Source organism: Herpailurus yagouaroundi, unplaced genomic scaffold, assembly GCF_014898765.1.
Source record: "Herpailurus yagouaroundi ecotype Mexico unplaced genomic scaffold, PumYag 196, whole genome shotgun sequence".
Lineage (NCBI taxonomy): Eukaryota > Metazoa > Chordata > Mammalia > Carnivora > Felidae > Herpailurus > Herpailurus yagouaroundi.
Window position 1 is genome coordinate 2,791,829 of NW_024412427.1, and position 15,515 is coordinate 2,807,343.

General features: G+C 50.0%; 1 protein-coding gene across 5 annotated transcripts in view; it reads right to left on the reverse strand.

The window, feature by feature from the left end:
• Positions 1-220: 220 nt before the first annotated feature.
• Positions 221-15,515, reverse strand: part of HNF4A (hepatocyte nuclear factor 4 alpha) — a 35,821-nt gene continuing 20,526 nt past the window's right edge. For 2 of the 5 annotated variants that reach the window (XM_040446988.1, XM_040446984.1), the window contains exons 5-10: positions 14,744-14,899; positions 11,324-11,411; positions 10,020-10,175; positions 7,161-7,427; positions 4,495-4,647; positions 221-3,403 (exon numbers count right to left, since the gene is read on the reverse strand). In XM_040446988.1, coding sequence (XP_040302922.1) covers positions 3,261-3,403; positions 4,495-4,647; positions 7,161-7,427; positions 10,020-10,175; positions 11,324-11,411; positions 14,744-14,899 — 963 coding nt within the window. In that variant the 3' untranslated portion in view covers positions 221-3,260. The remainder of the gene's footprint in view (positions 3,404-4,494; positions 4,648-7,160; positions 7,428-10,019; positions 10,176-11,323; positions 11,412-14,743; positions 14,900-15,515) is intronic. The other 3 variants (XM_040446987.1, XM_040446986.1, XM_040446985.1) reach the window with 3 other exon arrangements.

Sequence of the window (15,515 nt, forward strand, 5' to 3'; positions counted from 1 at the left end):
CTTTATCCATTCATTGGTTGTTGGACATTTAGGCTCTCTCCATAGTTTGGCTATTGTTGACAATGCTAACTTGCTTATCTCTTGATGTGAGATTAAAAATCAATAATGTAAAAAAAAGCACTAATATATTTAAAAACATTTTGCATATCATAAAGAACTCTCTGACTATTCTCATCCTTATTTCTAACACCCGAAAAGGTAGAAAGGACACCCATCCAAGGACTTAGAAAACATATGCGCCATTTATTTTGCTTTATAAACTTTTGTTAAAACACACAAGAGTAAGAAATGTTTTTTTGCTTCTCTGCCCCATTGGGCGGCAGAGTGACAGGGGCTCAGGTGTCAGCACAGGGGCTGGTGGCATTCACACCCACAGGAAGCAGCCCGCTTCCAGTATTGCTTGATGTGAATTTCACAATTCATCCCAATCAGGGCAAATCACAGAACAATTTGGCAAAAGCAATTGGCTTGGTCATCACAAAAATCTAGGAGCGTCCATTTCCCACCCTCTCCTCTGTCTACTCTGCGGGGAGTCATGCAGATTCTGGAAGCTTCTGAGAGCTGCCTGGAGAAGAGGCTGTCTCAGGGGAGGAACTGCAGGGTCCATGCTTGCCCTCCCAACCCTTGTTTATTTAGTCCTTCAGATTTCATTGTTTAGGACCAGAACTCAAGTGGCAGAGAGAGAAGAAGAGGGAGAGAGGGAGAGGGGGGGACAGAGAGAGAGAGAGGAGAGAGAGAGAGAGAGAGGGATTTTCCAATGCCATGTCCTCAGAATCAGAAAAGCAAACTGCTCTTTGTTTTGTGCTTCCCACGTTACAGTAAAATTATTTAAATGGAATGGATTTCTCCTGCTGGCAGGGTTAATTGGGGCTAAGGACTGAACCCCTGACCCAGAAGATTTTGCTACTATTAAAAGCCACTGCTACTCCAACTCCATCCTGTGGAAAACTCTTAACTCGATTCACTCCTATGACAGAGGCCCGAGCAACTTTGGGGGGCAGAGGAGCAAAGAGTGGGAATGACCGCAATGACAGAATAGTTCCAGCTTCCTCACCTTGTCCCAGATGAGTCTGAGCTCCCTGGCTGGAATTTCTGAGGACCCAGAGAGAGAGAGGGGCTGGGGAAGATTTGAGAGCTCTGAGTAGGGAGCAGTCTCTCTGGCACCAGGGACTTGGCTTGGTGGCTTGGGTAGGCTGCTCCTGGGACCACTGGTGATGTAGAGGTTTCCCTTGGACATATTGCCCTCGAACCCCTCATGCCTCTTTCACAAAAAGGAGCCATCACCAATGGTGGAATCTGGGGGCACTGGAGTCCTGTCCCCATATCCACTCAGAAGGGTCAGCCTGGGGTGGGGGTAGGTAGCCAGTCTAACTGTTCACTCTCCTACCTAAGCACAGTGCCAGCCACAGGACCCATCTCTTTCATTCCCACTGGCTTAGTGGCATTTTGCAGAATTTTCCCAAAGCCTCCAAAATTCCACATGACATGCTGACTGTTCCATCTTGGGGCTTAATGTTTCTCAAATGTGATCAAACCCAGGCCTTCTCATCCCTCCCTTGAACCACCCCCAAACCATCCTGCTCCCAGATGGCCAGGCCATATTGGCCCATCTCCCAAGAGCCAGACCCCTGACACCCCGCCCTGGACTTGGGGAGTGAGGAGAGAAAAGGAGTCCAACAATTATAACTTCTCCTTTTCATCAGCAAACAGGATGCTGGACCCTGATTAGATATTAGTGTAGCTCCAAGCCAATCTTAGTCCTGGGCATTGGTGGGGCCCCTGGGAAGAATAAGACTTTGGCTTCTGAGGCTGGCGACAGGGGCAGGAAGCCCCTCAAACTGGATCATGGGGAGGACAGAAGGGCCCTTTTAGTCACCGTGGTCAAGAGCTCCTGTTTTGATCCAGGAAGATACAGGATCAAATCCTGACTCAGCCATTTACTAACTGTGGGTTCCAGAAAAGTCACTTAACCACTTAGATCTCAATTTCATCTTCGGTAACAATGAAAGAGACGATGCATGTGCTGCACTTAACACAGCGCCAGGAATGAGGCAGAGTCTGAGACGGGCCCTGGGGGGGCAATTCCTGACACCCTTCTGAGCCACGTGCACCCATCCATCTTCACCGCCGTCTCCAGGTGTCTTCCCTCTCACCTGCATCACATGCATCACCAGCCCCCATCTGGCCTGCCCGCTCCCTCCCGACCCGCCGCACATCCTCCCAGCTAGTCATGGCCGAGGAGCCCACGTCTCAGTGCCTCAGTCTGGGGTTCAAGGCCCCCAGCCTCCTCCAGACAGCTCAGTCTTTTCATTGCCTTCCCCCCACGCCCTTCTTCTGACCTGAGTCCTCACCCAGACTGTTTGCCCTACTTTGGAATGTTGTGTCTCACCTGCTCCACTAGCTGAAATCCAGCCCTTCCTTAAAGGCCTAATGCAGTCTTCCCCTTTCTTGGTGCTTTCTCCGACCACCCTAGTCCCTCCAAGTTCCTGTTGCAGTTGCCCACCTTGGATTGTCCTCTCGGTGTTGACAGCCTGTAGGGAGCATCACCCCCATACCCACCCAAGTCCCAAAGAAGGGAAGAGCCATGGGTTACAGGCGGAACAGTGTCTTCCTTCTCAACAGTCTCCTACACTGTGCCTAGCCCAGCTAGTGCTTTAGAAATGCTCTTGGGATGACTGGGTGGTTGTCTGCAAGTCTTCTTCAGCCTCTGGAGAGGTGGCTGTGGAGAAATTAGCATGGCTGAGGTGGGTGACGGTGGCAAGTGGAGAGGAGCGTTGCAGGCAGGGGCAGCAAGACAGGGAGGGATCAGAGACCCCGATCTGACCCAGCCTTGAAGGGTTTTGTGTCTGGGCACTAGGACAGTACTTGGAGAGAAGTACCAGTCTGAGGGGAAAGGGAGCTAGCTATGTCCAAGCAAGGTCCCATGTCATCTCCAGAGAGTTGTCCTTTGGGGGTGAAGAAGTTGGGGTTAGGTATGATGAAGGGGAAGGCAGTGGCTTTGGCAAGAGAAGAGTTGTCCAAGGCAACAGAGGATTTTCCAGCTGGGGTCTCCCCAAGTCAAAGCCCCATCATCCAGAGCAGGGGGTGGAGGGTAGCAATGGGATGTGGCCCGCAGCCCAAGTTCTTGGGCCCTTCGCCCTTTCCATTGCTGCCCTGAGACTGGCCTTGTTGTCACGGCTTCCTTCACTGTGAACAAGTGACCACCGGGGCTCTCTGAGGGGGCTGGGGGGCCGGCAGAGCCCCCGACCCCCAGCGGCTTGCTAGATGACTTCCTGCTTGGTGATGGTCGGCTGGGGGATGGCGGAGGGGGGCTTGACAATCGTGGCGATCGCTCCTGGCAGGAGCTTGTAGGGCTCAGACGCTGAGCCACCTGGTGGTGAGGGCTGTGGAGTCTCAGGGGTGGCTGGAAGGACAGAGAGACAGACAGGGGCTGCTGAGAATTCCAGCCCTTTAGGGAATAAATGAAGACTCCTGAGTAGGTTCTTCCCCCACTCTGAGACATAGTTCCCTCTTCTATAAAATGAGAGAATTAAACTAGATAATCTCTAAGGTCTCTTAAAATTCAAACCTTCTGAGTTCCAGATCACGAAGTCTAAGTATGGTGAGTCTGGGAGGCTGCAGATGGGCCAGGTGTGGTCAGAGCCTTTTGCCTAGGTCCTACCAACACCCATCTCCTCCACCATTTAACATGGAGATCTGGGCTGCTTCTCCCAGACCAGGGCCCAAGTCTGACTTTGTTTGAGGACAATGGGACATGTGACAGTAATATCCTTTCTTGGAGAGAAGGGATAACAGTTGATGAGACCCAAGGGTCTGGCCAACTGGCTCAAAAAATACTATTTCTTTGATATTTAGGTAGATGGATAATGGAAACTAATTGGCCTCACAGCGTCACACATTTGGAAGTTAACTTTGACCATGACCCACTTGGCCAACTTTATTCAATGGACAACTTTCCCAAAGAACAATCTCAATGAAATGCAATCTTATTTTAGCGGACGACCTCCTCATCACAATGATAATCTTACTTTTTGAAAAACTTTGTCCAGTGACAAACTCACACTTCTGAGATTTCACCTCAGAATGAAATATATGTATATACGGCCCCCAGTGGACATCCCCACCCAAGGAGTAGTCTCATCTAATTATATAATGGCTAGTCTTACCTACTGGGCAGTCTTACTTCAAAGAACAATTTTACCTGATGGGCAACATCACCTAATGGAATTCTTGCCCCAATGGACATATTCATCCAATGGATCCCTCATCCCAAGGACAGCTTCATTCAATAAAGGCTATTAATTACCTTGCTGAGTAAAGGACCTCACTGAAAAAAACAGCCTTAAAAAAAGGCCAGTCTCACTCCTCACGCCTTACCCCGGAGCACAGAGACCTGCTGTATGCCAGTTCCCATCTTCTAGACCCATCCTTCTCCTGGCTCCCCCCTTGGGCCCCCAACCCCATCCCTTGCTGGGTAGAGCTCAAGTTGCCCACCTGCCTGCCCCCTGGGTCGGGGCCACTCACACATCTGTCCATTGCTGAGGTGAGAGGGCATTGTGTTGGCAACAATGACGTTCGTGCCCATGTGTTCCTGCATCAGGTGAGGGTGCAGGGGATGATGGGCATGAGGTGCATCACTGGAGGACCCTGCAGGTAAAGAGGGGACTCAATCAGGATGGAGAGTCTGAGATAAAGACCATGGTCCTTGAGGTACATCTTCAGGTATGGCCAATAAACCTGTTCATTCAATACTGACATTGCCTGTTGGCTACCTATTTCTGGATTAGTAAGCTGGGGCTTACCACTCCTATCCATAGGTTTCATGAGGGTACTGAGAAGACCCAACAAACCAAGAGAACAGAGGTTGAAAGAAAGAAGGAGCGTGTAAGGAAGCTGTGAGATCAAAATATTATAATGAATAGTGTATTGATTGACTATTAAGATAAGAGATTTAACCAATGGCCCTCAAATCTCCTTGGCATGCAAATCCTTCAAGAATTTGGTGCCAACTCACCTTTAGCCTTGTCCCCCCGATAGCCTCTGCTTCAGCCAAACCTACTTATGGCACCTGAGTGTTCCCTGTACTTCCCTATTTCTATGCTTTTGCTCTTATAATACCATATAAGGTATAGGTTGGTTTGGTAATGGCTGTGGTCACTGGTGTGACAATGGTGGGATTTTAGGGCTTGCAAGAGACCTCTAAAGTATACTGTTTCCATGATAGCTATCAATTATTGAGCATCTAATATGTGCCAGGTACTGTTTCACAGCACTTTTCATGTTTAAAATAATTTAACCCTCATCACAGTCCTATAAGGTGGATATCATTATCATTATTGTCCCATTCTACAACCAGATGAGATTACAGGACCCAGAGATGAGATTACAGGGCCCTGTTATCTCCCAACAGAGCACAAGCTCCATCTTGATCCTATTTTTTTTTTAAGATTTTATTTTTAAGTGATCTCTACACCCAACATGGGGCTCAAGATCACAACTCCAAGATCAAGAGTCATAGGCTCTGCCGACCAAGTCGGTCAGGCGCCCCTGTCCTGACCCGGATCTCGATGACACTCGATCCATAATTCACAGGGTCAAAGTGAAAATGAAATGAGTTATCATCTGACAGTAGTTCTCAGCTGGGGGAGATCTGGGGCCCTCAGGGGACATTTGATAATATCTGAAGATGTTTTTGGCTGTGCTGCTGAGGAGTGCTACTGGCATCTCATGGGTAGCGAGGCCAGGGATGTGGCCGAACAGGGTACACGACAGCCCCCACAAAAAAGAATGATCCAGTCCCAAATATAGGCCCAGGTGGTCCTTGGCCAAGCCATCACTAGTAACCACATCACTTCCAAAATCCTGAGTTCAAGCACCCTCACTCAGATCCTGCTTCCTAGCCTCCCAGCCCACTTCATCTTGTACCATCACTGCAAAAACTCTTCAACCTGGCTAAATCTGTCAATTCACTGATGCCCACTTTTCAGTATCTATCACCATGGCCCCTAACTGCTGGAGCACCACGAAGCTGTCTTCCCTCCAGAGCTTTGCACTTGTGCTTGAGCAACAGACTCAATCAAACATGCAACTTCCTCCTGATAATTCCCCTTGGATATCTACAGTCATCTCCAGCTTTGTTGAAGTCTAAACAGTGTCTTGGCTCGTCTCTCACTGCTGCTACCATCCCAGCCTCAACCTGCTTTTCCCCTGGCTTCCTCATCTCAGTTAAGTTATTCCATGAGCGCCCCTGTCACTCAAAGCAAACATGTGGGTTTCATCTTTGTTTCTTCCCTTCCCTCGCTTCCCACATCGGGTCAATCAGCAAATCCTGTGCGTTCTTCCAGTCATGCCTTCGTCCCAGCTTTCACTGTCCTACTCCGGCCTGGAGACAAGTAATGGTTAGGGGTCTCCTGCCTCCACTGTGCCACCCCTGGAATTTACTTTCTACCTAGCAACCAGAGTAGTTTGCTAAAAAGAGTAGTCTGACGTTCACTCCTCTGCAATGAAAATGAAATCCAAATTTCTGACCGTGACCTACAAGACCGCATGTTGCCGATTTGGTGTCTGCCCATATCAGTTTTCATCTCATGACCTTATCCTTCTTTCTCGAACACACGAACCTCTCCTGCCTCAGGGCTTTTGCATGAGTTACTTCCGCCGGGAATGCTTTTCTTTTGGCTTTTAAATGTTCTATTTCCTTTCATCCATCGGGTTTTAGCTCAAAAGTCCCACTTCAGAGAAGTCTGTCTCTGTTGGACAACCTACCAAAATAGACCCCTTTCCAGTTACACTCTATCATATTACCTGCTTATTTCAAAATCTCTAGCTATCCTTTGGTTATTGTCAGTTTCCATGAGCCCTTATGCACGCACACACACACACACACACACACACACACACACACACATGCACTCACACGCAACCTCCAGAAGGGCAGAGCTCTTGTTCTCTGCTGAATCTCCAGCACTTACAACCGTGACTGGCACACACTAGGTTCCCAGTGCCTGAATAAATGGACCGTTGGTCCCATTTTTCTGATGAGGAAACTGAGGCTTAGGTAGGTTAAGGGATCTGGCCAAGGCCACAGAGGGAGGAGGTGACGGAGCTGAGAGGTGGGGCCTAGGTATGAAGCTTATCTTTTGCCAGGGGGCCCCGCCCACCTCTCAGCCCCTCCTGGGCCTGGCACGGACCTCCCAGCAGCATCTCCTGCAGCAGGTTGTCGATCTTGGCCATGCCGAAGAGCTTGATGAACTGGATCTGCTCGATCATCTGCCAGGTGATGCTCTGCAGGGTGGGCAGCAGTAGCAACAGCTCGCCAAAGCGGCCACGCGAGTCGTATTGGCGGTCGTTGATGTAGTCCTCCAGGCTCACCTGCACCTGGGAGCGCAGCCGCTTGATCTTGCCCGGGTCGCTCAGCCCCTTGGCGTCTGCAACGGGGAGGGCACAGGTGAGGGAGGGCACGGGGGCCCAGTCGGAGCCTCTGGGGAGCTGGGATCCAGCTCTCCCCTGACTCCTGGGGCCCTGAGAGCGGGTCTTGAGGCCCAAGGTCACTTAGGGAGTCCTCAGGCGTGCTAGGATTTGGGGTCCTCAGGAACCAGGGTATACTAGCACATCTGTAGCTTCCTGGACGCAGGCAGAAAAGCATTTCTGTCACATTTCCTGAGATGCAGAATGAGGAGATGGGGGTGGGGGTGGGAGGAGTAGGACTTCAAGAACTTACCCACGAGGGCACCAAGCAACCTCCTCATTACACATGGGGAAATGAGGCAGAGAGCAGGGAAAGGACTTGGCCCAGGTCATACATCCAATTGTTGGTAGATCCATGATGGGGACTTGGGGCTCCTGATCAGCATTGAGGTCCCACTGACCAGACCTCAGCTCATGCTACTCCCGCTGCCTTAGAAGAGTCTCCCTGTTTCCCTGCTCCCTTGCCTGTGTCATCCTGGGGTCTCAGCTTAGGTTCCATCTCCTCCAGGAAGCCTTCTCCATTCCACCCTCCCAAGCCTGCTTTATGAGTGTCCATCATATCCCAGATTTCTGCGGCTTTTCTGTTGCTAGTGGCCACACGGGATGTAACTTTCTCTTCCACCAGACTATGAGCTCTGGGTGGGCAGGCATGTCTTGTTTGTTGTTTTAAATTTTTTAAATGCTTATTCATTTTTGAGAGAGAGAGAGAGAGAGAGAGAGAGAGAGAGAGAGAGTGTGTGTGTGTGTGTGTAAGGCAGGGGACGGACAGAGAACAAGGCAGACAGAGGTCTGAAGCAGGCTCCACATTGACAGCACAGAGCCCAATGTGGGGCTTGAACTCACAAACCGTGAGATCATGACCTGAGCAGAAGTCAGACACTTAACTGACTGAGCCACCCAGGAGCCCCTTGTTTGTCATTTTAAACCCAGTACCTAGTACCATGCATGGTCAATATTTGTTGAATAGGTAACTCGATCAAGGGATGGGTAGATGGATGGAAGGATGAATGAATGAAAAAAAAAATCAATGGATAAATTCTAGATCCTTAACCTAGAAGGGGATTCAAATGGTTGTCCAAGAGTTAAATTCAACCTTTATGGAGGTAATGCATTTATCACCTCTTTAATGCAAAAGTAAGTTGCAGATAGAGAATTTCACTCACATTTCCATTCCAGGGCTCACTCCACTGAGCCATATTTGTGCATTCCTTCATTCAGTCAACAAACATTTATGGAGCATCACCTACATGCCAGGCCCTATACTAGGTCACCTGGTCCTCCAAGCCAGGTTGCTAACCCTGACTCAGCATCAATAATTCCATCTTATTGAGCAATTACTACCTGTCCAGCTCTGTGCTGAGCACTGCAGAGGATAAGCCTGGGCCAGGTGCTCAAGGAAACTAGAACCAGAAGTCTTACCCTTCAAGAAATGGGGAAGAGTGTGCAGTAGGTAAGAATATAGGTTTGAGTGCTAGATAGTCTGAAGTTCAAATCCAAGCTCTGCCATCTCCTGGTTGTGTAACCTTGGGCAAATTAGCCAATCTCCCTGTGCCTCAGTTTCCTTATCTGCAAAACGGAGATAATAACAATTCCTACCTCAGAGGTACCATGTTGCAAGCAAGAAGTGGCATAATCCACATCAAGTCTTTAGAATGGTGCCTTAGTGAGCATTCCAGAAACTGTGGTCATCTTTCTCTTCGTTACCGTTATTACCGGAGGTGATCTCCATGTTGGTGGGGTCTAGCACTAAGGGCAGTGGGCAATGCCTGGGCACATGGTGGGTCCCCTCTAACATGTAAGGAGGTAAGTTAGCAAGCAAGCCTTTGAAGTCCAGGCATCTTGATATGGTAAAATGAAATCAGGCTTCGCACAAAGACATAACTATAAGGACATTCTGTAAAAATGCAGGTGGAAAGTCAGTAGATGGGATGGGGAGAGGAGAGCCAACAACATTGTAAACATAATCAGCAGACACCAAACTAGCCCTGAAAATATAGGAAGAAGATGGGAGAGAGAAGACGGAATGGCGAAAGGGAACAGTGAGATCCTCCACGAGTGTAGGAGGGCAACTGCGATCGGAAACAGCTACATCAAGAAGGAGAAGGCTTAGCATTTTATTTAGAGCCAGAAGAAACCGTTAAAAGAATCAGAAATGATGCTCCCCGGGAAGGAGGCTTTAGCAGGGAATGTGGAGTGGGGGGACTGTTTGAATTTAAATGTGTGCAGATATTATTTTGGTAAAAACGTTTCAGGGAAAGAGAAAAGATGAAAGGAAAGAAAAGAAGGAAGGGAGGAGGTAGGGAGAGGAGGAAGGGAGGAGGGGACAGAAGGGAAAGGAGAAAAAGGACAGAACCAAGCCCCTGGAGCCCATGTGCCTTGTCAAGGCACATCAGCTCTCTGAACCTGGTTTTCCTCGTCTGGGAAACAGCGAATGCAAACAGCCTCTCCCAGTTGTTGTCCTGCAGAGGGAGGCTGTGAATGTAGGGCACACCACAGGAGAAGTGTGACAGAGGGTCTGGAGCATCGGGGGCGGAGGGAGGGGCGGACTGCACCTGGGTCAAAGAAGATGATGGCTTTGAGGCAGGCATACTCATTGTCATCTATCTGCAGCTCCTGGAAGGGCAGCACCAGCTCGTCGAGGATGCGCACGGACACCCGGCTCATCTCTGCCAGCTCCGGGCAGTGCCGAGGGACGATGTAGTCATTGCCTGGGTGGGTTGGGAAGGAAAGGGGATCAGGACACCCCCTTGGGTGTACCCTTCTCCCCAGCTTTGCATAGGCCCTGTCCTTTGCAGCTGCAATGCAACTGGTGCCCATGGGAGAAGGCCCCATGGGGATTATCATGCCCATTTCACAGATGAAGAAATGGAGGCCCAGATGAAAGGAATGAGTTGCTTGAAGTCATCAGACTGGGCCTGGAGCCTGGCTTTCTAGGAGCCTTTCACATCACCCGTGCTCCATTCTCTGACATGACCCATAAGAGTAGTGACATTCAAGGGCCACTTAGGAGGCAACAACACATCAAGGTTAAGGGACCAGATTCTAGAACTAGACTGCCTGGGGTTGAAATCCAGTTCCACCACTAGCTAACCGTATATATTTGGATAAATTACTTTCTGTGCTTCAGTTTTTTCATCTGCAAAATGGGGATAAATAACAGAGCCTACCTCCTAGGGCCGTTGTATTAAAGGAGTAGTGTTTGTAAAGAGTTAAGACTAGGATCTGACCCATAGTGTGATCTATACGAGCATCTAAAATAATAAATAAACACGCCATGGGAGCAGACGTGACATAGGCCAAGGTTTGTGCCATTCCTGGCTGCGTCTTGCCCCTGCTCCAGAAAGCACTCAGAGTGCAAGGGCAATTCCAGGGATAACCCCTACTGTGCTCTAACTTTAACCTTGGAGGCCTTCCTTGCCTGGTGTCCACACTTCTTGCATCTGAGTAGAGGATCCAGATGGGAACACTGGGAAAAGTCTATTCCTTTTTTTTTTTTTTAACGTTTACTTATTTATTTTGAGAGAGAGAGAGAGAGAGAGAGAGAGAGAAAACGAGACCAAGCAAGCAGGGGAGGGGCAGAAAGGGTGGAAGAGAGAGAATCCCAAGCAAGGCTCCACACTGTCAGTGCAGAGCCTGACATGGGGCTCAATCTCACAAACCTTGAGATCATGACCTGAGCCAAGATCAAGAGTCAAACGCTTAACCGACTGAGCCACCCAGGTGCCCTGGGAAGAGGCTACTCTTGATCTTTCTCCCTTGCCCCTGCATGCCACCTTGGAAGTCTCCTGTGCCCGGGTACATTCCATACTGGGCATGCCCTCCGCAGAGCCCTGGCTGGGGCAGGCAGCCTGCTTACCTAGAAGCAGAACGTCCTTGAACACCATGGATCGCTTGGTGGCTCCAAGCAGCAGGTGCTCACCGGCGTGGGCTCTGAGCAGGGCCACCTGGAAGAGAAAAGGGATGGTGTCTGGCCGTGGTACTCCTGAAAAGCTGTCTGCACCCCCTGGAAAGTTGCTCCTAGCCAACTCAGTGACCCTGGGAAAGCTGGCTTAATGCTTCCCTTGCCTTTACCTGCCTGAACTACAATAAAAGGGCTTCAGAAAGCTGTCGCCTTCCTCCCACAATGGAGAAAACCTGGAAAAGGTTCAACAGGAACCTGGAAGGGAAAAGGACATGCACTCAGAGCTAGGAGGCCAGATGCTAACTTTATCTTTGAACTGCTGTGGCCTTGGGCAAGCTGCCTCTTCCCTCTGGGCCTTGTTTCTGTGCCTGATGAAACTTAACAACATTCTGGGTGTTTTTGTTTTTGTTTTTGCAGCAGAGTTTCATTAGACCCTCAAGAGGGTCTATGAGCCAGGAAGTTCTAAAACCGTAGGTCCCGAACTCCTACCCGTGGACCAGCTACGGAAGATTATGAAGAGTATTTTGTAACATGCAGATTCTTAGGCTCTACTCCCAGAGATTCTGAGTCTGTAAAAGTGGGCCCAAGGATCTGTATTTAACAAGCTCCCCAGTGATTCTGATGTGCAGTTGTGTCTGGGAAATCCCTACTCTGGAAGATCTCCAGGGTACCTGCTCACTTGACATTGTAAGATTCTAGGATTCTGAGAGTGAGTTCCAAGCATTTGGACATGGGTGTTGGTTCCCAAAGCAAAGGCATGAGCACTGGTCCTTGGCGGGGGATGGGCTTGACATATTCCTTCCCTGCAGAGAAGACAAAGCAGCTCTGGAAGACTGAAGTCCGAGGCAGGGGCCCGGCCAGGAGGACACTGGCAGTCCTTTCCGAACCATCTGCTTTGGTGTTTATGTCAGGCCCAGAGGATGGGAAAAACGGCAACTGGTGAAGATAGTCACAGGCCGGTCACCTCAACGATCTTGTCTGCAAGGTTGGATTGGGGAATTTTGGAGACTTTTTTAGCAGGCTAAACTAGGACGCAAAAATGTTTTGATTGTTCCTTCTCTCATTTATCAAATGTTGAGTGCCTACTGAGCGACAGACACTTCTTAGGAAGGAAGGACAAGACAGATGGAGGGAGGTGAGAGTCACGTGATAAAGAGATATGGGACAAGAGGGGCTACACTGGGTGGGGAGGGCAGAGAAATTCTAAGGAGGCGAAATTGTCTAGGGCATGGAAGGCAGCTGGCACACAATAAACCGTCAATAAATATTTATTTGAAAGAAGAAAGGAAGGAATGGGTGAAGGGATGAATGAATGAATGAATGAATGAGCAAATTAGTTAACTTCCTTTCTAGATCCAGCCCCTCCTGGGCAGCCACCAGCTCTTCTTCATCTATTCTCCCATGATCACACCTTATGAGGGTGACAAGAAAAGAGGAGAATGGTCAAGAGGCCTGCAGGTGAGTCCACGTTCTACGACCAGGACAAAGGAGGCCAAGGATGCTTGTTATCAAGCACCTCCCATTCTCGAGGTGCTGTGGAGGGCTTTGGCCACCGACCCCAGTGACTCTCAAACCGAGGGGGCAAGAGACCTGCAGTCAGATCCCAGCCCTGTGGCTGCCTTGCTCTGCGACCTGGGGCAGACCGCTTTCCCTCTCTAGACCTTAGCCCCTGTATTCAGTGCTACCCAGCCTCCTGGGTTTCAATGGATTGGTGCCCAAAACAAATGAAGACGCAAACAAACTTGGAAAGTGGCTCCTGGAGCAATGTTGACAGATTTGGGGTGTCCTTTGGAGGACAGTGTCCCCCAACTCTCCCACGTGTGTCCCAACTATCTTGGGCAAGATGGGCTCCTTATACACCATGAACGGGGAGCTGGGAGCCCTCCTGACATGGCAGCTATTCTGGGGGTGGGCAGGCAGGGGGTGCGGGGATGTTAATGATTGTCCTGCGTTGCTGGCCACCCATCACTGCTCTCTAAGAATGCTCTGAGCCCCAGCCAGGGAGGTTTGGGTGGGAAATTGAGGTTAACAATTGCTCAGCTTGGGGGTGTCTTATTGCCCTGCTGAGCCCCTGGGAAGGAGCAGAAGGGATTAAACATTAATATAGACTCTCCAGCAGAGGAGACCAGGGCCAGCACATAAGGAACAGGGGTAAAGGCAGGGACAACTCGGCCAAGATCCCTGGCCTGTTATCCTTCCCAAAGTGGGGAGGGATCTATGGGACAGAGCATCCGATCCAGGTCCCAGTGTGAAGGTGAGGACCAGCCACACCAGTGTTTCCACAGTGTGTCGACCCTAGCATACAAATAGGTGCTCCAGGAGAGTCTGGGGGTCAGGGGAGTTTGAGAAGCCCTGGGTTTCACAAAGTTCAGTTTCACAAAGTTCAGTTTCACAAAGTTCACTTCTCAGAAACTTTAATAGACTAACATACATTGCCAATGTTTTGTGCAAATGTGCACACCAGAGAAGCAAATGCACCAGGAGCTGAGGTCTGGGGCGCTGTCCGCTGGCGCCCCTGAGCTCCCTCCCAGCTGAGAAGGTGACCCAGTCTAGCAACCCTTTCCCAGAAAGTGTCTGCAGAGGCCTAGGGGGTGCCTAGTCAGGAGCCATCATTTGCAATATCTCTGAAACTCACCTGTCCTCAGAAATGTACCCATGCCCCCCTGGGACCTTTTCGGTATTCCAAAGAATGTACGTGGGAAATAAAATGCTGAGTGAAACCATCTTGGTGGGATACAACAAAGTGACACTTAGGGAGGCCAGCTGCGGCCTGGGCACAATGGAGGTGCTCCGTTACATGATCATTTCAAATAGTGATGTCTTTAATTTTTTATGAAGCAGATATTATAATTCCCACTTTACAGATAAGAAAACTGAGGCTCAGAGAGAGGAAGCAATTTGCCCAAGATCACACAAAGCACCAGTCTTAGAGCCAGGGCTCAAGCTCAAATCTCCTGATCCCTGGCTCTGGGGCCCTGTCAACATGTCCCCAGGAGACCTGTCTCCTGCAGGAGTGCAGTGGCTAGAAGCCTGGACTTTGGAGCTTGACCGCCAAAGCACACTTGCATGCACAGTGTTCTAATCCCAGCTGTGCTGGGTACTAGCTGTGTGACCTTGAGCAGGTTACTTAAGCTCTCTGTGCCCCAGTTTCATCACCTGTAAGATGGGGATGATAATAGTACCTATCTCATAGGGCTGTTGGATAGATTAAATGAGTTAATATTTGTATAGTGATTTAAACAGCTCGAGACACACACAAGCACCATGTGTGTTTTGTTAAATAAAATCAAACCAGTCCAAGGCTATATCCCAGGTGGGCCAGCAGGATCTACCTGCCCAGTGCCCCCACTGCCCACAGACCATGTCTCCTCTCACCTGGTCATCCAGAGGGAGCTCGCAGAAAGCAGGAATGTACTTGGCCCACTCAACGAGCACCAGCAACTGCTCCTTCATGGACTCACACACATCTGCGATGCTGGCGATCTTTTTCGCCCGAATGTCTCCGTTGATCCCGGAGACGGGGGAGGTGATCTGGGAGAAGAGAAGGAAAATGCTGAGGATGGCCAAGCCCTCCTACAGTCTCTGTCCTCTGCACAGAGCACCCTCCCCCCAGATAGTTTCCAGGTCTGCAAAAGGGGAGATGGACTACAGATGCCTTCTAGGCTCCGGAGGAAGCTCAGAGGCAGGTGGAGAGCAGAAAGGATGCTGAAGAAGTCAGCTATGAGGGAGGAGGGCTTCCCCTGGGCCTTCACCTGCTGCCCAATTCCCAATGTCAGCTTCTTAGAACCCCAAGGAGACTCTCGGCCCTACAGGAGAAGCAGGGCAAAAATCATCATCCTCATCTGATGGGTAAAGAAACCAGCCCAGAGAGGTGTTGTGACTTGCCCAAGGTCACAGAGCAGGGGACAGGCTGAGCCCCAGTTTGCTAATCTGTCTGCTTGTGCACTAATCTGTTCTCTTAGGGCTCAGGTGATCTCAGGCCCTCATGACAGTAAACTCTGTTTGGCCTGCAGAACGCATGCATGCAAAGGGACGGACTAGAAAGTGCCACAGTGTGCCAGACCCGAGTTTGAGTTCTGCCTTTGCTACTCAACTGGCTGTGTGACACTGGACTCGGTTTCCCTTCTGTGATATCCCAGGACCCTTC